The following is a 22,914-nucleotide window of genomic DNA, read 5'->3' on the forward strand; positions in this document are numbered from 1 at the left end:
GCTCTTTTAAACCTCAAGTTTCTTTGCTACTGACTCAGTATCAACCGCCTTTTGCCAATAGCAGGTATCTTATACCTCTGAAAGCTCTGTTGTACATCTTTGATGAATTATAAATGGGAAAAAATAATTTCATGTAAGAAAGTCTGTTATGAATTAAGAATTTTTTTAAAGACTTCATACCCATAGGCCCTTAAGAAGGAGCACTTTATAAACACACAGGTCCAGAATTGAATCCTGGTTCTGTGCCATACATAGCTGTGTGGCCCTAGGGAATTTACTTAGCCTCTCTGAGCCTCAGCTCATTGTCTGGAAAACAGGAGTCATAAGAGCTATAGGAAGGTGATTTGGGGAAATAGTAGTCATTATTGTTTTCATAGTACAAATCTGGAGCACCATGCCATTTAGTCATTTCACAGATAGAAGTAGAACACAACATTCGTTATGTGTGTGTGTGTGTGTGTGTGTGTGTGTGTGTGTGTGTGTTTATGGTTGTCCTTTGCTTACACAACATGTGATTTTTTCCCTTTAGGCCATGTTCCTTATTCTACATCCTCAGGAATTGCACGTGTTGAGGAAATCAGATGCTGGGTAAGGACGCTCTCTGAGGGCTGTTTTGCATGGGCTCCATGCTCAGGCCAGACCCTCTCCATATTGTCATCACGGGAGCACAGCACCATAAAATTAATTTTGGGAGCTACGATGTTCTAGTCAAAATAGCAAGGGATCTAAATATTTCTTATTACTTTTTTTAGGCTCCTGAATAAAACAAGATTTTAAAATATCACACCCAACTGTTAAGAAACTAGGCCTTCTAGGACTATTTAATGTACCAAGCTGACTCAAAAGTCATACAAACTTATGTTACTATGTGTTCTTGAGCAAATTATTTACCCTCCCTCTGCTTCTAGTTCCTCCCCTGTAAAGTGGAGATAACAGTACCCATCTCACAGGATATGTGAGGACATCATTTGTGTAACATGCGGGGCTTAACACAGAAAAGATACAATAACAATGTGTCTCTTTTCATCATCACTACCGCTAGCAATAATGATTAGTAAGACTGCTGATATCATGTGGTTCTATGGCATTGACCATGAATTTATGGGCAGTGATTAAAGAAAGGAGCATTCTGGTTAAGTGCCTCTGCTAATTAATCAAACATTAATTATTTTGAGGATTAATATACGACCAAATAAATAGAAATATTCTGAACATGGATTGCCCTGTACCCTTGGTGTTTCGTAAAGATTTCAAATCACTTTCTGATACCAACTCGTTCGTTCAGCTTTTTTTTTCTTTCTTGTTCTCTTCCTCTCCGCTGTCCCCAAATATAATTATAATTAAAGCAGAACAAAACCCAGTCTCTTGACCTTTTGGACAGTTATACTCTAGGTAAATAGCAACAACGCTGTGGAGGGCAGGATGACGGGGGAGCTCTCCTGCGAAATGCACATGACCTGCGTTTCTGTTTATTGTTCGGAGGCTATGCATATCACAGAATCGTTCTGGTCTGCCAAGGAGGACAGAGACGGATGCAGACACTCTGTAGAAATGGTGTTGAGCGCCGTTCACAATGACTTCATTGCTCTTTGGAAGAATAAGCCACAAACTCCAAAGCGCTTTTGGGAACCATGCTGTCAGCACCATGTATCTGGACCGACGGTCAGCCGCTGATCAGTAACACCGCCGGATGCTGACTCCTTCGTAAGGTTGACTGTCCTCAACACGATTGAAATTTGGGGGGAGGGGTAATCATAACCGAAGCTTACCTAGACTAGAGCCTGATGTTCTTCCATGCCCCCCCTTCAGAACCATAAGCATAAGGAATCTTGGGGGGTAAGCATGTGTTGGGTGGGGGTGGGGTAGGGTCAAGAGGGGTGGCATTACTGGGCGCCTTCCATGGGAGGCACGTCCTTTAATGTTCCTGTTTTCACCTCTGTTGTTGATGTCTGTGTATTCTGACTTTTTATTGTGCTTTTTCTCTTGTTTATGTTTTAGCACCTTCTTACGATTATGTATGTATCTTTCAACATTTTGTTTTTAAAATGATCTGGTGTCTAACACTACCAGAGAACGTGAAGACAAAACTTACAAACCTATTGTGTGGATGGCTTAACCCCTGAGAAGGGCGCCCTCTCTCCCAGGTGTGCCTGCGACAGTCCTTTCAGAGCCCTCCCTGCTGGGGGACAGTGTTGCTCCAAAGAGGAACCACCTGGGGCCCGGACCCGCGTTAGCGAGAACATCTGCCAGCAAATTCTTACCCGCCAAGTCTCCGCGCAGCCGGCTCTCCTATTTCCCAAGTAACAATATGTCCACCCATCTCATCCCACAACAGAACACAGCTCTGTGCCCATTGGTAAAATGGGGGAGAACATCTAACACCCCAGGATTTTATCACTGCTCTATGGGATCCCAAGCAGGGGTTCTCAAACTTTTCCATGCATCAGAATCACCTGGAGGACTTGTTGAAACACAGATAGCCCTGGTTGGTCTGGGGTGGCCCTAAGAATCTGTATTTCTTTCTTTTTTTTTTTTTTTTAAGATTTTATTTATTCATTCAACAGAGAGAGGGAGACAGCCAGCAAGAGAGGGAACACAAGCAGGGGGAACAGGAGAGGAAGAAGCAGGCTCCCAGTGGAGGAGCCTGACGTGGGGCTCGATCCCAGAATGCCAGGATCACACCCTGAGCCAAAGGCAGACGCTTAACGACTGTGCCACCCAAGCGCCCCAAGAATCTGTATTTCTAACAAGTTTCCAGGTGGTGCTGATGCTGTTGGTCTGGGGGCACACTTAGAGAACTCCTGCCCTAAAATAACAGTATCAGTTATTTAATATCAGTGCATCTCATGAATATCCCAACCCCCACCACGATGTTAGTGTTTGGATGTTTGGGGCCTTCTAATTTAAAAAAAAAAAAAAATCCATAAACCCAGATGCTTCTGTGAGCCTCTTATAAAGTCTCTCTCTCCTGCAACCCCCCGCCCCTCCCCCGGCAACTGCAGTGACATTGGCCTGGTTGGAAGGCTCTGCACTGGCTCCTCAGATGGGGAGGGGCGGGCACATAAGCCACTGTGCCCGGAACCACACAGTCTCTGTCCGTGGAGGACATGGTAATGCAATTTCCTAGTTTTAAGCATAAAGATAAATACCATTACTATATCTAAGTAAAGTCCATGTATAGGAAAAATGTGGAGATGTCCTACTTACTGCTGGTAACCGCTTGAAAGGAGCCGTAGTCCATTTTGTAGGTCTGATTAAGGTTCTGCATTACTTGCTCGTTTGCTTTATGCATTAATTCGGGGGATGGTGTTGTAGTCCTGACCTCATATGTCACAACCACACTTCCGGGCCTGGATGGAGATCACTCAGTTCAGTAAGGCAGTAACTGACCTGGAAGAGTCTAGATCCTTATGGTTTATTTGCATGGGAGAAACAAAATGGCAGGAACAGCCTGGGTACTTTTACCTTCAGTGGTTCACTCAAATCAACCTGTTATTAAGCTCTAGTCGGAAGCCTGAGGCAAGGCTCACACCCTCAAATGTCTGCAGACAGGCAACATAAATGAACAAAACAGCCAGACAAGAGTGAGTGGAGTGAATCACAGAAGCTGGTCGTAGGGTGGCAGGCACAACGCAGAGATTTGTCACACGGCCATGCAGGCCCAGGGTACCAGATACGTTGAATGTCCAGTGAAGGCAAAATCCTGACTGTTCCTGAATATTCCTTATTTTTAAAATTGGCAACTAACTTTTTGAAACCCCGAGCTAACCGTCTCAGGGCTGCCACGGTGCCCAACTCCAGGGGGAGCCACTCACATAGCAGCGTGCAACTGTATGCTTGTGGCTGGTGGACGACTTCTCTTGAATAAAGGCATCGCGCAAGACATTATTTCATTTTTATATCTCAGAACTCGCTAGACTGCAAACTTATCCCATATCTGTTTGCAAAGTTCTTGCACGCATAGAATAAACACAAGGCTTTCGCTCACCTTCCATCTAGATAGGTACATCTGTAAGGAGCAACTCTCTGTTCTCAGCATCGCCTCCCTCTCTAAGCCCCAGCAACCCAGCATTGTCTTCACCTCCACCAAACTGCTCTAGTTGAAAGCCCCACATGATGCCCCCCAATGGGCTTTTTCTTCTTCACTAACGTGTTGGTCTCTGCCACTGGGTAGAAATGACCCAATTATAGCTTCTTACCTGAATCCTGTCACAGTCACCAATTTGAAGCCTGGTAAAATACTGTAACCTTTCCAGAACTGGAAAACAAGACAAGTGTCATCGTGTCAAGGTCCAGTGAGACAGAAGTCAAAAGATTTAAAGCAGAGTAAAAAGCTCATATTCTTTATCACCCCAGCGAGATCTTTCTCCTATCTATTTTCTTAGTGCTGGCACAGACAGATTTTTGAAGAAGTAATTCCCATCTACCTATGTCAGGCTGGGTTCTCTGAGAAGCAAACACCGGATTAAACGTGCAAAAAATTATACTCAGGGAAATGCCTAGCAAAGAAAATGGGGAGGTTTCTCTGCAAACCAACCCACAGGAGATTCATTTGGATTCAAATCACATTAGATGTTACACGCTAAGCACCGTGCGTGCAGAGTGCCATGCCAAGTACGCGGATGGGTGGGATCCGAAGATTAATAAGCCACTCTCTCTTTCCTGCGAGGAATACAATTGAGTGTGCGGTGTGTGTGTGAGGAAGCTTCCCAGGCTGTACAGAACCATTACACGCCAGATAGACAAGTCAGATGTCCAAGAGCTCTTCGGCATTTCAGCATGGCGCCCATGGAAAATGGAAATAATTTCTGCGGTGTAGAAGGGTAAGCGGAGGCGCTCCTGGCCTGAGGCAGGGCCGTGGCTGCCCAGAGAACTAGGGAAACCATTCTCTCAGGCCACCTGTAATAATCTGTAGCACACCAATTGGAAAGCTCTACTCCAAACAAGTTAACTCAAGCAAAGCCTTTAGGCTCAGATGAATTAATCCAATATAAAGCACTTAGCATAGTGTCTGGCACACAGTTAACGCTCAGGGAAGAGTCTCTATTTTTATATGATTAAATTTAAATCTGTCGTAAGCGAGACTGCCTCGGTACCTCTTATATAGGATGGTTTGAAACCCTCAGGACCAGCCCTGGGCTGATGTGCCCTAAACATGATATGGGCTTCATCCAGGCGGTGTGTGAAGACAAATAGAAAAGCACCATCAGGCACTTCTAGACCAGGCTCTTGGCCCTCTGAATAGGATTCAGTGAGTTGATGCCACCAGATCTTCTCTAAATCAATTCTACTCTGGGAAGAAGTCCCACCCATAGGCCAAGCTGATGTCAAATCATCCCCTGAACGGTACTTGATTCGAGCACTCCCTTATTCATCATCCCAGGGGTATAGGAATAATTTTGATGTCCACATTCATAAATTCTGACAGATCCAAGCGAAATATCCACTGTAAACGCAACAGATTCAGTTCAGCCCAAAGAACTCGTTGGTTAAGAAGTTCCCGGGGCCAAAACCTACCGCTGTTTCCAAGTCAGTCTTGTAGGACCTGTAGAGAGCGGAGGAAGTGTTCCTGAGGTCTTCTTGAAAGCCCACATTGAGTCTGACTGACATTCTGAGCGTGACATCTGTTGAAGAAACGCAAGGCAATATTTTAAAATCTCATGTTAGCACGTGAACACACAGAGGACACAGAAACATTTGGGAGTTGATATCAAATAGCCACTCAACAAGGAAATGTTTCACGAACAGGTACGTACCTCCCTGGAGCTGGCAGAAAGGTCCCTTGGGAGGTAGTCCTTTAAGGCAACCGCAGCGATGCCCTGTGGGGGCGCTGGCATGCTCTTGACAAGTGAGATTTTGGAGGCACCTGTCCTGAGGCCACCTGTAGCCTGTCTCACAGGAGCACCAGATTTCATTTCCAGTAGGTCTGCAGACTAGCATTAACCGGAACAGCGAGAAGAGAGAAGGTGGTCACCACCCTTACATTTCTAGACTGTAAGTATTTATACTTGCAGAAGATCCTGACTTGACTCCATAGTGCCATCTGGGAGGTTCAACAGTATTACATGAGAGTCACGTGATTCCCAAGCTGCATCACCATGCTATCAGGCATGGCCACCTAAAGGATGATGGCTTTGACTGTCTTAGGGGATGCCTACAATGATAACGTGATGAGCAGATTCCTGGACATGAAGTGTATGGTAGCCAGTTTCCAGGATGGTCCCTGTCCACCCCTGTTTTTGAGTATTGACACCCTTCTGTAACTCCCTCTCATACTGTACTAGTCTTGGTCTGTGTGAGCAACAGAATAGGGTGAAGTGATGATATATCATCTCTGAGATTAGGATATAAAAGACATGGTGGCTCTCCTCTGTGATCTCTCTCTCTCTCTCTCTCCCCTCTTTCTCTCATCATTTGCGATGGGGGTAGCCAGCTGCCACTGCATGAGGATGTGTCATGGAGAGGCTGACATGGTGAGGAACAAAAGTCTCCAGCCAACAGCTACGAAGGAGCTGAGTCCTGCCAACAACCACATGAGTGGGCTTCAGAGAGGATTCGCCAGCTCCAGTCGAGCCTTCAGAGGATTGCCACTCTCGCTCACAGCTTGACTACAACCTCATACAACCCGAGCCAGAGCCATCCAGATAAGCTCCTCCTGAATTTCAGGCCCACAGAAACTATATGAGACAATAAATGTTTGCTGTTTGAAGATGCTAAGTTTTGGGGTAATTTGTTAAGCAGCAATAGATACACACAGAGTACAAAAACGATTGTGCCTTTTACATTTCTAGTCAAATGTGAACAACCAAAACAGCTTCTAATCCCATTGGGGACATTGGAAAATGCTCCGGAAACAGAGTACTTTGAATTTATTTCTAAAATTCAATCAAAGTCAAATCACTGGGTGCTGTCTATTCTAGGAATCAGCTCCTAGGCAAAGGCTCACAGAGTGACTACCCAACAGAAAGCCGTCAAATCATCGTTCCTGAAACAGGAGGGCCCCCCAAGCTCTTGTGAATCCGTGAACATTAATGCAGTTCTGTGCTTCAGCATTGGCGGGAAGGGGCACCCAAAGGGAGCTATGAAGCAACCATTTCAGGTTCCACTAGCATATATTAAGAATAAAAATTGGAAGGCCTAGATGATAATGATGGCCTATTTGAAATATGAGAATTCAAAAAAATATTTGAAAAACAAGAATTATATGTTTGCCTCCATTTTAGAATCATAAAATGCAACATCTGTTAGTGCTTGCAAGACAGTAACTTTGTTTAGGACCAAGGGGTCCCCTATCATAGCTTCCCAGGTGAGGGTGCCTGAGAAGTAGGACACCTAGCATAACCTCAAAAGGGAGGCAGTGACCAGAATGTCCAATCCCATAGCCTGGGGGTTTCTATATTATGTCTAGCTTCCAATGCAGACACGTATCTGGTTTCTATTTCCTGACCTATGATGCCAGAATGACAGGAACTCGCCACTTATTAATACCTGAACCATTCTTTGATGTACCTACTGGTTACCCAGAGGAATGGGTCCCAGTAGTTTGTCACGAGGGACCTGGCAGTATCTTGGGACATATTTTGTGACAATTGATACACAAACCACCAAGCAAACATCTGGCCACCATTTGAAATAAGGAAACTGGCTGTAGAGTTTGCCAATAGGGGCTGCATTCTGGAAGGCTGTGAAGTCATAAAATCATGCCTCAGGCCTTTCTGGGTCATCTCACTTGCTTACCAAGCACAATCTGCTCTAATAGTAAGGGGTGCACACAGCCTTTCTCCTGATATGCTCAGCCCTCCATTCTGAAGCAATGGGTCTTTGACTCACCTGTTGTCACCTCAATGCTTAAAATGTTGGTGGCTTGGTCAGTGCTGTTCCCTTGAATTGGGAAACTGAGGCTGTGCAAGTAAGCTTTGATAGGCTCCAAGGAGGAGGCATTTTCAAAACTGATCTCCACATCAACGGTGTACTCTTCCGGGCCTGGGCTGCTCGAGGCGACTGAAAGGAAAGCACAGGAAGCTGTGAGAACTCACCGCGGGTGGCAGAGGGGGACAATGGTGGACAGTTCAACATTTAAAAGCAATAATGCGACTATGTGGATGCTGGACATGTCAGCCTTGAGGGATTTCTATGAACCTTTTAAGAGAAAAAGAAGTTTGTCAATTTACAGCACCAAATGTCCCCTACATGGTGTCCCTCTCTCTATGACTTCACCATTTATTTATTTATGTATTTATTTATTAAAGATTTATTTATTTATTTAAGAGAGAGAGTCGGGGGGTGGACAAAGGGAAAGAGAGAGTGAGAGAATCTTAAGCAGACTCTGAGCTGAGTGCAGAGCCCGATGCAGGGCTTGATTTCAAGACCCTGATCTCAGGACCCTGATCTCAGCACCTGAGCCGAGACCAAGAGTTGGATGCTTAACCAACTGCACCACCCAGATGCCCCACGACTTTACCATTGAAAGGAGGAAGGCAACCTATTGTCTGGTCTCAGTGTAGTGGTCTCTGGCCATTTGAAAGAGTCATAGGCTAAGTTCAGGACTTGTCCTTCCTCTCCATTCTCTCACCCTCTTTGGTATCCAAGGTCAAAGATTGCTGTGTTGAAACTGGACCGGAAGGGGCAAGAATAGAAGCAGGGAGACCTAGGAAGGGGACCTTGGCAACAGTTGAGACAATAAAGCCATGGTCCTGACTCAGAGGAATGAGTCAGCGTGTTTCCAACACCATTCACTTGACATGCGTGTATTTTGAGACCTGACCTATCCATGGCTTGAAGACCTCCGGGAAAAGTCATCCAGTTAATTCCCTTTGCACACAAGATGGGCTCTTAGTTCTTACTGTATATCTCTGGCATCCAGAGATATGACAGGTACTCAATGAAAGCAAAATTCACAAGTTAGAATCTAAAATAAAAGGTATCTCCAGCTCTTCATTGCCTTTCCAAATTGTCTCCAGGCTGATTGACTGTCTGGCGTCCTAGAGTCTTTTGATGTCCAACACATACCCACCACAGGCAAACCAGACAATATACATACCAGAATGTTCTTTCATAGTTTCCTCTATGACATCATGTCTGGTTCACTAGTTGTAAGCTTCTCAAGGGCAGGAACTATTTCCTTCAGTTCTCATGGCTTTACTCCACCTGGCATGGAGCTCACCACATAATAAATATATGCCCAATCAGTTCTGGTTAAAACTGTGACCCTCTTGAGAGAGCCACACATTCACCGCTCTGTCCCTGCCAGAATCTCTGGCTCATTTTTGGCTGAAACACATAACAGGAGCATAAGCCAAGGGCTAGTTGCATAGCTCAGGATGAACCTTCAAAGATTAGGAGAATCTTTTACACGGATGAATTGAGAAGACAAGCTGTGGCTTATTCTATCTTGTCAGTCAAATAAGGCAAAGGTCAGTGAATACTTGCAAAACTATTACTGTAAAATTTAAGTCAAATCTGGAAGTATGATGTATATTTTGCCGTAAATTAAAGTTCTAGATCTGTTTTCTAAAAGGGCAAAGAATTTTTCCATAAGATTGGCAGATTTGTTTAAAATTTCCCACGGAATATTGATGAGAAGCACTAAAATAGAGGAAGTTCGTAATGGGAAACGCCAATGAATAAATTTTTGTTGTAGAAATCTGTAATATGTTTACTTATAGTGATAAACTCTGCCTTAGAAGTTGCTTTTATTCATCAATCTTTCTGAGAATTATTTCATCTTGATATGCATCATTCAACTTGCTGAAATGAACTCAAACTGTGAAAAAAAAGTCTGCCAATTTTCTTAAAATTAAGAATATATCTCAAAGTATACTCCCTACTTATAAAAAAGTAATTACAAGTAGAACAAGGTGACTTTCAAAACCCAATGCAGAAGCACAGTCTGTCGTGATACCGTGGCGATGCCTCAATTTTCCTGTTTTCTTTCTGATTCTCCAATGGTTCTGTGATAAAAACAAGCTTCCTGGAAGAACTGTTCATCTTAATTTATGTGATTCTAGCTCTAGACACGGGATGTTGCCTGCTGGGAATGTTTGCGAAGAGGGCGGCTGCATGATATTTACAAGGTCTGCCTTGGAGCACGTTTCTTTTTCCTGAAAAGTAATGCAGCAATGTTTATGCCCTCTAGCGGATTTAGCTCCAAGATTCTCTTTGCCATAGGCAGTCTATCTCTTCCCATGAATGTAAACAGGATATCCTAGACGGTAGGGCTTTTTGGAAGAGTGAAGTCAATAACAATCCTACATCCCCCCCTTTGTCGTCTGTGTGGTTGCTCCCAGGGTCTGAGCCCAGCAAGGCATCAGCGCCCACCCGAGCACCGATCCTACTGCTCGTCCCTGAGCCCACCTCTCTGCATTCTTTTCAGACATAATTGCAGAACCAACGTGTGCCTGGAAAGCACATGGTGATTCACCGATGTCTTCATTCCCCACTGAAACCAAGGCGGTCCTTCTGGTGAGAACTTACAAGGAGCTGAGCCAAAAGCTTAACATACTAAGAGGAAAGTTCCTGTGACTTTAGCAAATTCTCTTCTAGGGGATTTGTGCAACTGTAATGAAGGTACCAGCCTCCAAGGACCTCTTCCCCTCCGTCTACCTTTTATGTTCTTCAACTTCTAAAGGAATTTCAGAATAACCTTCCACCTAAGCGACACTTCTCCCTAGAGACTGGTAAGGATGGGGGCCTCCACTAGAGAAGGAATGTCTTCTGCATGACAATGGCCAATTCTTCAAAACGGGCTCAACAACACCGTAATAACTCAGCAGGCTACCGGCTTGCCCCTGGGAGTCATCTATTCCAGTGGTCCGCATACTTCATTGATGGCTATGTACCTGGAGAGTACACCACACACGGATAATTTGGAGCCTCAACCCAGGTGAGCCAAAGTAAAATCTGTATGGATTAGGCCCAGAAATCTGTATTTTTTTTCCCAGTTCCCGCTGGTGATCCTGGTGATGAGGCAGGTTTGGGATTTAATGTTTTAATCCAAATGAGGAAACTAAGGAGGTAATCCTGGAGAGCCAACAGTAGCACCTAAACTTGTTTCTGGTGTGTGTGGGGGTGTGTGTGTGTGTGTTTTATTGTTTTTTTTGTTTGTTTGTTTTTGCTTTTGCTTTGCCTTTTCTTTTTTTCTAGATGCCTCCTGCTGCGGTTCCTACAGAGGTAAGCAATGAGGTGGTCTCCAAGCGTACGTGTTCACCTCTTTCTCAGTCATACCGGATAGATCAAAGCGCTCATAATAAAAGTAATAATCATAACAGCAGCTGCCATTTATTCACCGCACGGTAGGTTCCGGGGTCATGAGGAAAATATGCATACACCCATTTTGCAGATGATTAAACTGAGCTTTAATGGGTGAAAGCCCCATGAACAGCAAACTTAAAAACTGGGGTTTGAAATCATGTTTTCTGGACTCCAATTTATTTTATTGGAGTTTTATTTTAACCATTCCCTGCCACAATTCCAATGGAAGAAGATAATGAAGGTGAGCGCTTTGTAAACCCCTTCTAAACCTTTGTACTATAAAAAGGAAAAAAATCAGGCATTATTATTAAATGTGTCTTTAGAGCTAGTGTGCAATTCTCAAAGTAAATTTTAAAATAACAGCATAGTCAAAGGCAAAATTACTCATAATAAATGGAAGAATTATCTAAAACTGTGTTCTATTTGTTTCAGCATCATAAATATCTTAGAAATCCACACTGAGGAAGAACACAGCGTGACCCCTTGCCGTTGGCACTCATGGATTTTAACATTAAGTCTTGCTAGGTTTACTCATTTGTGCCTTAATTTATTAATCTGTTGATTCATAGTAACTTTAGTGTTTATTGAGTGCCTGCTTCCCGGGCACTGTGCCAGGTGCTGGGGACATGGGGTAAGTAAAAGAGGCAAGGCTCTCCTTCCATGGATCTTTTGTCCTCATGCGGGAGGTAAAAGTAAGTTGAAACTTCAGGGCCGGGCAGTTCTGAAGGGCATGGAGAAAAGAAAACAAGGTAAGCATGCAGAGAGGCACGATGAGGGTAGAGTGGGATTTTTTGTAGAATGGTTAGACAAGACCTTTCTGAGCAAAGATGCAAATGAAATGAGGAGTTGCCGTGTGTGGCTCTTCGGGGACTACTCCCCCAGGAAGAGAAAATAAGCACAAAAGCCCAGAGGCAGCGATTTCCACAGCTTGTCCGAGGAACAGCAAGAAGATGTCCCTCGCGATCCGGGTTGTTCCTTCTCGTCTCCAGGGTCGCCACCCCACAGGCAAGACACTCGGAGCTGCCACCGGGCCCCCTGTGCCTGCAAGGCCGCAGGGCGAGTGTCTGACTTGAAGGAAAGTCAGACTCAGGTGTCTGCGTGACCCGCCTGTGGATGGGACCAGAGGCACACTCCGCTCACAGCCCCAGGCAGGCCCACAGAGTGGGACAAAAATGCCAAGTCCTGCCTGCCTGGCCTCTCTCAAATCGGGGGCCTTCAGAGCTGGGGAGGGTTATGCTCCTGGTCCTGCTCCAGGCTGCAAGGGACTCAGGAGGAACAGAGGACGGTTTTCCCACCTCTGTGTGACGTGTCCTGTGGAGGCCCTTCCGTGCTCCTCCTCGGCTGCCTCCAGACCATCTGATTTCAGAGAGTTGAACGTGTTTGCTTTTTCTCAGGCTCCTGCGGCCTCTGTGTTATTTGCCTGAACTTCTCTGACTCACGGATGCCCCAAGTGGAAGGTACCCCATTCCAGGTGTCATCGATGTCACACATGGCGCCTATCGGCAGGCCCAGAGACACAGACCAACCAGGATTTCCCCTCTCCTTTCCCAGAAATCGCTGCCCGCCCCGCAGCACTTATCTTAAAGACACATTTCTGGAAAGTTGGCCACAAACTGCGACAAGTAGTTCTGGGTCTTTATCACAGCTGTTTAAGCAAACAATCCTATTTTTTGCCTGGCGACTCTAATGGGAATTACGGCTTCTCAGAAGTTGGAGCCTAAGTCTATGTGTAAATTAATCTCCCACCTGCAAAAGAATGAAGCCTGCTGACTTTGCACAAGAGAAATGAGGTGGTGTGACTTTTCTCTCGACCCAAAGGGACAAGGCTTCTTTATCACTGAAGATTTGCTCTGCTGTTCTCACCCTTAGTCCCGTAGCAGGTAAATATTAAAAGATCCCTGTTCGGCTTGTTTCTTAGTATTCTAGTAGGTAGCAGTTTGACAGCAGCACCTGTATCCTATCGGACCATTGTCAGCAGATAGAAGATCCTGTCCTCCCTTTAGGTTTTAGAAAGGGTTGTTCACGCAAGGGAAAACTACCAGAACCCCCGGCTGGGGCTCGCTGGCAGGTGCCGATGGAGGGGAGGGTGGGCGGTACAATGTGTCATAGAACACTGGGCTGTAAAGTCTGGAGAAAGTACTCAATTCTACTGGTTTGTCGTATACCCAAGTCATCGAAGTCAGTGCCATATAAATTCTTCTTCTACTAAGATGAAGACAGCGCTCCTTACGCCTTACCCTACAAAGCTGCTCTAATAATCATGGACTGGAATCTCACAGGCAAGAGCCAGGAACACGTGTTGAAAACTAGAACTCTGCACCACGAGCTCGGACTCTGGAGCCAGAGCGAGGTGGGGTGGAATACCTTCTTTCCTGGGCAGGCCATTTAACCTCTGTGAGCCACACTGTGCCCTCTGTAAAACAGGGGTAATATCTTCTTTGCAGAATTGCTGCTAAGGAGTTGGTATGGAGACCCCTAGCAAATTGTCTGGCATATAGTAGCCAGTCTGAAACAGCAGGTGGAAATAAGACTATTAATGATGATAAATGGGATGGTTATATGACAAGCAGATGTCCGCTGGTAGGTCAAAAAAGCTAATGTTATTCCAATCAGATCTCACCTTTGAGATGGTTAAACAGACACACTACACTAATCAGAAATTAAAAGAAAAAAGCACTCCCCACACATGGAAGGTCAACCCTGCAACCAAACGCAGACACCAGGCCGAGAGCACCTCAGCCTTGTCACCTCTCTCTGCCACCACCCCACCTGCTTAGCACACTAAATGCCATATCTATCGTAAGGAAGATTAAGGCCACAGTACCCCCCAAATCTGTCCCTCAACCTGGAAAATGCATGGCATTTCCTGGACCTGGATGAAAAAGGGCCAGCACATGCTGGGGCTGCCAGGTCTGCAGAAAGACCCAGATTCCCACACTGGCAGCCAACAACCCAATTCTCTCACTAGGTAGATATGAGCAAGTAAGCGCCTCCAGCACAGGGATAGGACACCCCGGATCTCCCTTTCTCAAAAATGTGTCTGTTATCCGCTATTCCTTTTGAAGCCAAAGAAGAATCCATGAGGACTTTTCTGCCCAGGACCCAAGAACATTCCCAGTGAAGCTCAGAAACCTGGCATGGAGAACTTCACCAACTGACCCAGAGAGCACTTTTGTGTTACTGCAAACTAGTAAGAAACTTCCACTCTCACTCCCCTAGGAAGATGACCCTTCAGACTAAAGTTGGAGCTTACTGGCGGAGCTCCAAGATGAGATTTCCATTCCAACTCCGGGTTCTACCTCTGGTCTCTACATCCCCCAGACTCTCAGGTCTGTGTGCTCACCGTGTCCCGTGGTCACTGCTACCTTCAACTCACGTCAAAGCTGTCTCCAAGTCCTTTTGATCCACTTCTTGTAATATTTTTCACAAGTGTTCCCCTTTCTCCTTTCCTGTTTCCCTCGCAGGGCCAGGGCCAGTGATGGTCCACGTTGCTGAACCCCTTGCTGGACTCCCGAGCCCTGACTCCTCCATCTAATTCATTCAGTCACAACCATCTGGCTACTTTTCACTTCAGGTGGTTTCCATCAGTCCCTCCTCTGTGCCAGCTTTTCAGATGCTCTAGAAACCAGCTCCTAGTGTAATCGGAACATAACTGGATACTCTGTCCCGTTCTTATTTCCCTCTGCTCCCCAGAAGCCTCTCTGCTCTAACTGGCAGATCCACCCTTTTTCTGGCCTCTGGCATCTGGCCTCCGGGTTTTTGTGCAGACGTCTCTTCCCCAATAGAATTCTGAAATAGTTTTCCAAAAACACTAACTTCTATCTCATGGCATTCCTCCTCCTGCCTTCAGTGGTTATATGGGACTTTCTCTGTACCAGGGATATTCCAGGCTCTTTCAAATGCAATATTATTTTTAAATAAATAAATCTGTGTTTCTAATTAAAAAAAAAACCCAAAAGCAAATAAACTCCTAGATAACCCCAATAACATTTAAATAATATGTACATAATATTATTTAACCTCAACAACGCTGTAATGTAATAACTCGTATATACATTTGTATGCATATGTATGTCTGTGTGTGTGCGTGTGATATATATATGATATATATATATATATATACATATATATGTGTGTGTGTGTGTGTGTGTGTCAAGAGCCCAAGGAAGCTATACAGCTGACCAAAGTAACTTAGGAAGAAGTCCATAGTGGTCTGAGCATAAATGTGAGTGTTGATACTGCTTTTAAAGATGATTCGATCCCAAACCCCAAAGATCTGATCCAGTGCCTCAAAAGGACCTCCCTTTTGAGAATCCTCTTTCTCTTGGAACATTTGTTTGTCTCTTTCTGGCATGAAGTCCCCAGAAGAGGGGATGGATATAAATGTGAAAGGGGATATAACCCTAAAAATTAAAGCTTAATCCTATCGCCTCACTTGACTAATACAGCAAGCAGAACACAGACACCTCCATGAGGCCTCTGCTTGATGTAACCCTTCTGTTGCTTTCTTTCATGGTTTTCCTGGAGAGCAAGCAGTGCTGTCTGGTGCAACTCATATCCCAGCTCGGTGTGGTCTAGCACCTGGGTCTTTCCATGGCCATTTCTTACTTTGGTGATTTTGTAAAAGTACCAAAGCCAATTCATCTTCTGCTGATGAGGGCTTGAGTCATTAACACTTCCCAAATGACTCCAGAGGCCGAAAAGCACAGAGGATCGTGCATAATAAATGGAAAACAGGTTTTTATGGTAATTTATCATCGTCGTGATTGCTTTTAATGAAAGCACATCTGGAAAAGTTTGGGATGTCAAATCCTTAAATGTGGAAGTGGTTTCCTCCCCAAAGGCTAACCTCTCACAATGTCACCACGGGTCATAAACAGCCGGGCCCGGAAGGACAGGAAGACGTTCCTTTTGCAACTGTATGGTCACTCACTGTCCCCGAGGAAGCTGGGAGCCTGAGCCCTGCAAGAGCCTGGCAGAAGCCCGGGGCTGGAATTCACCCACCAATAGTCTGATTTTAAAAAGAAAAGTCTTTCAGAATACCGAACGGGGACATCTCCAGCTCTGTTCCTGTCACAGGCTGCAAGAGGACTCAGGGACTGGAGTCGATGTCCTGATGCCTGTTTAAAAGCACAGAGAGTGCAGTCTGCGTGCTTCAGGTCGCTTCAGGGAAGGAGGGGAGTGGGAAAGCAAGGGTCTCTAAGGATATAAAACAGAGCTAAAGCAGGAAAGAAAGAATGGCCAAAGAAGGAAAAATGAAGGTATGACCTTCCAATGAAGATTTCGAGACCTTAATAAAATACGATCAAATTGTCATATCGAGCAATGGGCAAAATTGGAGCTGGTTGCTGCTCTGAAAGGCTCTAACGGACACCTTTGTCCTGGCCTCAGGGAAAGCCCGCTCTCTTTGGCAGCTTCTTGGCTCTTGTGGACCACAAGACTGAACAGACCAAGCCGTGGCACACCTGGACACGATTCAGTCATAACCCTAAATGTTAAGAAGTTCAACCTTCTCCAGAGCTGGTACAGACACTAAGGCAGTGGACTTTCCACGACCGGAACGTATCCTCCACTCACAGAGGGGCAGCTGTGACAGGGACATACGCTCTCTTCATTTGTTCCCTCATTTACTAAGAAACCGGGCTTGATGCCAGGCTACAGAGATGAAGAGAGCTCAAGAGAACTCCTGTCTCCTGGGGATGACAAACAGGAAGTCAAATAATTACAATGCATTGGGACAAATCTTGTGCTCTGGGAATGTCACGAGGGCAGTGGGAACCCAGAGAAACAGCCCCCCTCCCTGTCTGGGGCATCGGTGGGAAGCCGTACACGGCAGGAGCCCGTGAGAATGGAGACTTAGGCCGGAGTTCCCCAGACGACAAAGTAGGGTGGCAGGTGGGGCAGCGACCATGTGAAAGGAAACAGAAGGAGAACAAGGGGGAGGATCACGTGGCGTCTGGTAAGACTCGAGCAGGCGAGTGGGAGCCCGTGAAAGATTTTATGCAGGGAAATAGTGGAATCAGATTGGTGCTTTTGAAAGGTTAGCATGAAGAAGTAGGGAGCTGAGGAAGAGCCGGTGGGAATGGACTCTTCAGGATCTCTGGAGAGCAGTGAGGGAGGAAGTGAGGAGCTTATAATGTGTTGCTAAGATCCATTCAATGTCATTAGGTAGAGTAGGGAATGGAGTTCCCTTGTAATTACTTCTAGAAATCGAACCCTGATGCGCTTGGAGACTGAATTATGTGGACTGCGGGGTTTGGAAAGTTACAGCAAATGTTATTTGCTCGGATTTGCTAGAAGAAACTGCCAAGCCAAGAGGTTACGTACGTACCTGCTCGTTTTTGCCTCAGTGGCTCTTTCCCCTCTAGTTCACGTTCACGGAGAATCTGCAAGAACGTTTTAGGAAACTGTCAGTTAGCGTTAGAGATGTCTTTTCTCCCTGGCTTTCTGCTCACAGGCCCTGGAATGTCAGAGCTGAGCTGAGGGCTTCGGGTCCCACGAGCACCCCATGCCCTGTAGATGGCAGGTACTCTCTAATGTGACAGACCCCTCTTCAGACTCAGGAGCCGAACCCCAAATCACCATAGCTGAGCCTCTGCGAGTTCCTGCAGTTTGAGTCGGGTCAAGAAATATAAATCATGGTGTTTTTAACTTGTGCTCTCTGCCTAAGACTGAGTCATTCCAGTGACCTCCCAGACCAGTCTCACGACCTCTCCTCAGCGCTCAGCCTGTCCCCACCCCAATCGTTCCGCCACATCAGGGCGGTTTAGATTGTGCATGCTTAGAAGTCATTTTCTCCTCCTTTGGTCTTTTTCCTCTGGGTGGTTCTATTGTCGCTTCCTGCGGCAGGGCTGGGAGGGCTAGCTCTAGAGTGCCTGGGTGCAAGGCTGGGTACTAGCTACGTGACCCTGAGGAACTGCTCTCTGAGCCTCGGTTTTCTTTTCAGTAAAAGGGAATAATAATACTACTGGCCTCATAGAACACTTATGAGAGTTAAATGAACAGCTATGTGACACAGAGTTAGCCCCTTATGAACTTGAATTGTATCATACAGTAGAATAGTTAAGAGCAAGGACTCTGCAGACATTGAGTTCAAATCCTAGCTCTGCTATAAAACAGCTGTGTGACGTTGGGCAAGTGCTTTAACCTCTCTGTGCTTCAGCACTAATCTATAATACAGGGATAAAAATAGTCTACCTCATGAGGTTGTCATAGGATCAAATAATTAACGAATGTAAAGTCCTGAGAATAGTTTGGTGACGTGGTAAGTGCCATTCTGGGACCACACGTCACTCCGTTCTAGGGGCGCCATTCACATGAACCTCTTCACCCACACACTGCCGTTTACTTGGTCTCTATAAAGCTCTTTTCCTGGCATCATGCAGCTTCTTTGTTTCAGAACTGACTTTGACTGGCTTTGCTGTTGGGATCACTGCCAAATCTGCAGCTTGTAACCACACCTTGACCTCACCTGGGCTCTGTAGCTCATCCTTGCTACGATGTGCTTCCCAATGCAAACTCCCTTCAAGACTCAATAGAAGAGCCAGAGAACCCGTACCCTTTGTGGGGGGGGGGGGTCCTTTGCCACAAACTCCACATACCTATGAACACCACTGAGGCAGAGCTCATTCTACCATGTCTGGGGTCTATCAGTAGTTTCTAGTTATCTCTCATCATAATGATAATTAAAATAATAATTCTTTTTAAAAAGATTTTATTTATTTATTTGAGAGAGAGAGAGAGCGCATAAGCATGAGCCGGGGAAGTGACAGAGGGAGAGGGAAAGCAGGGTCCCCCCTGAGCAGGAAGCCTGACACGGGACTCGATCCCAGGACCCTGGTATCATGACCTGAGCCGAAGGCAGAAGCGAAACTGACTGAGCTCTCCAAGCGCCCCCAAAATAATAATTATTGGGATGTACCCGACACCCCTGTGCCAGGCACTGTTACGTATCTGATGTGTGCTTAGGTATTCAATCCTCCTGACAGTCTACGATATAGATACTACTATTATCCACGTTTCACTGATGAGCAAGCCCAGTTGCTGAGAGGTCAAATGACTTAGCTACGCTCACACAGCCTGTAAGGGCAGACCCAGGACTCAAACTCAGCCAGCTTGGTTCCAGAGTATTGTCCTTTACAGGCAATTAATGATCTTATCAGGAGATACCCCAGTCTGTCTCAGTGACCCACTGTCTCTTACCCAACACCTTTTCTCTTTCTCTGCTGCTTCCTCCTAGCCCCTCTTTCCTTCCAACAACAGTATTCCCATCCATGGCGATCTGTAGAGGGGCCATCCATGTACCTGACAGTGCATAAACGTTCTTGAAGCAACAAAGAGAGGAATGATGCATGACGATTGGAATTTCAGAAGCCCAGTTGCTATTTCGTTTGTAGTGGGCTTATTTTCGCCGTACTTAAATGCACAGGAACTGAGAAGGAGCAAAGTCAATGCATAGGGCTGGTTCCTGTCCAGCTTCCCCTGGAGCCTGCTTTGGCTCTGTGCCCAGGCAGAAGGAAAGGGTCTTCCACTGCATTCCTGCGTCCATCCTCCCTGGGGCCTGGGGGCAGAGAGCGGGGAGCCACCAGGAAGGCTTCTCTGTCCACTCTTCATGGGCTGTGGTTGGGGGACTCAGCCCAGGAGAAGGTGACCACTGGCGGTCACCTTTGGGATGCTCTCCAAGGTCTCGATTTCATTTTCTCCATTCCCCAGTGGGACTGAGGAATTGAGGTTAAAAATCAAGGTGCAGTCATTTCTCTGGTACACAGCATTTCAATCTGTGACCACGAGGATCCCTTCCCTCAGCTCCCCCAACCCAATTTAGTGGGGCTGGGATATGGTGACAGAAACTGCCTTCCAAACATGAGGCTGTCTTTCGAGAAGCACTACTTTGTAGCTATTTTCCACATCCTGATGGTGATGATCTGGAAGTGTCAGGGGACATCCCTGCCAAGTGTTGCTCCTGCAGCTCTGTCACCTGCTGCCTCTGTTGTCCAGTGAAGATGGACAGCTTCTTGTGAGAATAACCTCCTTTTTTAGTTTAAGCTCTGCAATCATTGGGGAAAATGGAGGAAAAACTAAGAGCGATCAAGTCTCAGAGGAGATCCTTGGTGGTGGTGGTGGTGATGGTGATGGTGATGGTGAAAATACCCTAGGCGCTCCCAGATTTGAGAAGGGCTGCCTGGATTTCACCAAGGCAAATGCTAGAGTCCCACCCAGCACCGAATCCCAGCATCTCCTCTCCTTTGTAGTTGGAAAAGGCATTCACTCACTCTAAGGCTCAATGTCTTACATGATGGAAAGTAATGTTCTGAGGCACACCAAATGCTTGGACAGTTTCTGGAAGTGGTGTGTGTCCAGCCAGCCTGGGGCTCACCAGAGGCCACCCTTGCCCTCCTGAGTCCTCATGTGACCCCCAGTTCAGGGACCTTTGTGACTCTGACAATTGCCTTTTCTCTTAAACATTGGGTGCTGAGGAGAACTCACAGGGGAGCATAGATCTTGCCAGATGAAGTATTTACTTCAGACGAGAAAACAGAACCTCTAGGGGGCCTCCCTCTTCTTATCCATGTAGAGGTACCCAGATGAGTAGCTGAGGACAAGGGTCACCTCTGACCAAAGAGGATTTCCTTATGGCCAAGTCTCAGCCGGAAGACACAAGGTCACCAATTCCAGGAAATGCCCCACCTTTTGGACGTGATGACTTTCAAATAATTGTGTATGGGGAGGAGAGGGGGCCTGAAGTAGGTGTGGACAATCCATCAGGAATGAGAAGTGGCATATTTGGGGTAGAAAACATTATCCCAGTGAACAGGATGACAAAAAACGTGGTCACCAAAGGCCCCTGGAGGTCGCCAGATTTCACTCCTCTTCACCAAGGCCCCGTCACTCACTCCTCTTTTTCTTGGAATCTCCAATTTACCATCTTTGCCTCCGGTTGGCTAACTGTCTCCTCAAAGCTCTTGTCAGGATGTATCCTCACAAAGGTGTATGAATCCAGGTTTATTTGCACTAGCATAGTAAAAGTAACCCCCCAATCTGGAAGCTCTTGCTCTGTGCTAGTCACTGTGCTGAGGCCTATGTTCGTGTGTGAGAATGTCTAATCCTCACGACAAACCAATGAAGGTGATACTATTTATTCTCATAATGTGTAGAGGAGACAGGGTCAGGGAGATGAAGAAACTTGCTGAAGAAATTTCCAAAGCTAACCAGAGCTGGGCTTCAGACTCAGCCAGGAATCTGAGGTTGAGGGTCCACCACCTTGCTGCTCAAAGCGCCATCTTTGGAGCCGGAACAAGGACAACCTGTCGGAAAGGCCGCATCCGGGCCGCCCCCCAGACTTCCTGAGTTGAAATCTGCATCTTAATAAGGTGCGCAGACGGGTTAATGTGCACACTGATGTTTGACAAGCTACATTATCGCACTTTGAAAGCCCGTCACCCCACATTTCTGTGCGCCACGCTCAGAGCCGCGTCATTATTCAGAATAGCCTAGAAAGCAACCCAAGTGTCCATGAATGGGTAATGGGTAAACAAAATGTGGGATATACGTACAATGGATCATTATTCAGACTTAAGAAAGGAAGGAAATTCTCATGCCTATTACCACATAGGTAAATTTTTAGGACATTATGCCAAGTGAAATCAGTCACGTAAGGGCAAATACTGGATGATTCCACTTACATGAGGGACTTAAAGTAGTCGAAGTCCTAGAGGGAAAGTAGAATAGCAGTTGCCAGGAGCCAGGGGAAGGGGGAAATGGGAAGCTGTTGTTTAATAGCTATTGATTTTCAGTTTTGCAAGGTGAAAAAGTTCTGCAGATGGGTTGCATGGTAATGTGGGTCTGTTTAAGGCTACTGAACTATGCACTTAAAAATGGTTAAGATGATAAATTGTGTGCATGTTTACCACAACAGTTTTTAAAAGCTCATTACTACGTGTTGCATTTAAAAAGGTAGAAGGTCAGCCTTGGGAACTGAGGAGCTGCTTAGGGCAGGATAAGTTGATGAGGTAGGTTCAAGGTCATCTCTCTAATGAGGGAGTCTTCTGCCTTTGGGTTGTATGAAGATATGATATCTCAAAGGCAGATCTAGAGAGGAAATGTGGGACCTTTTGGGGTGGTGGTGGGAGTTCCCAGGAAGACAGAGTTTGAACTCCGCCAGCAACTTTGGGAAGTCACTGGCTTATCCCCTGACCAGCTTATGCCCCGAGACAGATGGAGGGGCTTTGTTAGGACCACCGCAGTGAGGACCAGCCTGGCCTGGCGAGAGGGCACCACTGCAGCCATGAGTGCTAGGAAAACCTGGAACAGAGGCACAGCTGACCCCACTGCTGAGATGACCTCATGCTGAGGCTTCCCCGCCCCGCCCGCCCAGGCCTGAGTAACTAGAGCACTATACTGACCCTGTGAATTCATAGGAAGGGTAAGTGTTTCTCTCCTATTTATCTGAGCAAGCTGCCGCATACGGTCACACGAGGTGAAGCCCACACTGGAGTTTGGGAGAAGAGACACACGGTGTATAGCTCCCAAGTCATGAAAGAAATAGTGAAAAGGACAAAGAAAACCGAGGTCAAATGAAAGACAGGAAAACAGAAAAGAGGAGGAAGTGCATAAAGTTGTAAAAGAAAATCCTGAAAGTAAGATCGAGCGTCTTATATATGACAT

General features: G+C 46.1%; 1 protein-coding gene across 6 annotated transcripts in view; it reads right to left on the reverse strand.

The window, feature by feature from the left end:
- ADGRF5 (adhesion G protein-coupled receptor F5) overlaps nt 1-22,914 on the reverse strand; it is a 101,260-nt gene that overhangs the window by 32,278 nt on the left and 46,068 nt on the right. For all 6 annotated transcript variants that reach the window (XM_048219550.2, XM_057304045.1, XM_026507301.4 and 3 more), the window contains exons 3-8: nt 17,582-17,636; nt 7,831-8,001; nt 5,757-5,933; nt 5,518-5,624; nt 4,200-4,258; nt 3,208-3,350 (exon numbers count right to left, since the gene is read on the reverse strand). In XM_048219550.2, coding sequence (XP_048075507.1) covers nt 3,208-3,350; nt 4,200-4,258; nt 5,518-5,624; nt 5,757-5,933; nt 7,831-8,001; nt 17,582-17,636 — 712 coding nt within the window. The remainder of the gene's footprint in view (nt 1-3,207; nt 3,351-4,199; nt 4,259-5,517; nt 5,625-5,756; nt 5,934-7,830; nt 8,002-17,581; nt 17,637-22,914) is intronic.

Source organism: Ursus arctos, unplaced genomic scaffold (assembly GCF_023065955.2).
Source record: "Ursus arctos isolate Adak ecotype North America unplaced genomic scaffold, UrsArc2.0 scaffold_29, whole genome shotgun sequence".
NCBI lineage: Eukaryota > Metazoa > Chordata > Mammalia > Carnivora > Ursidae > Ursus > Ursus arctos.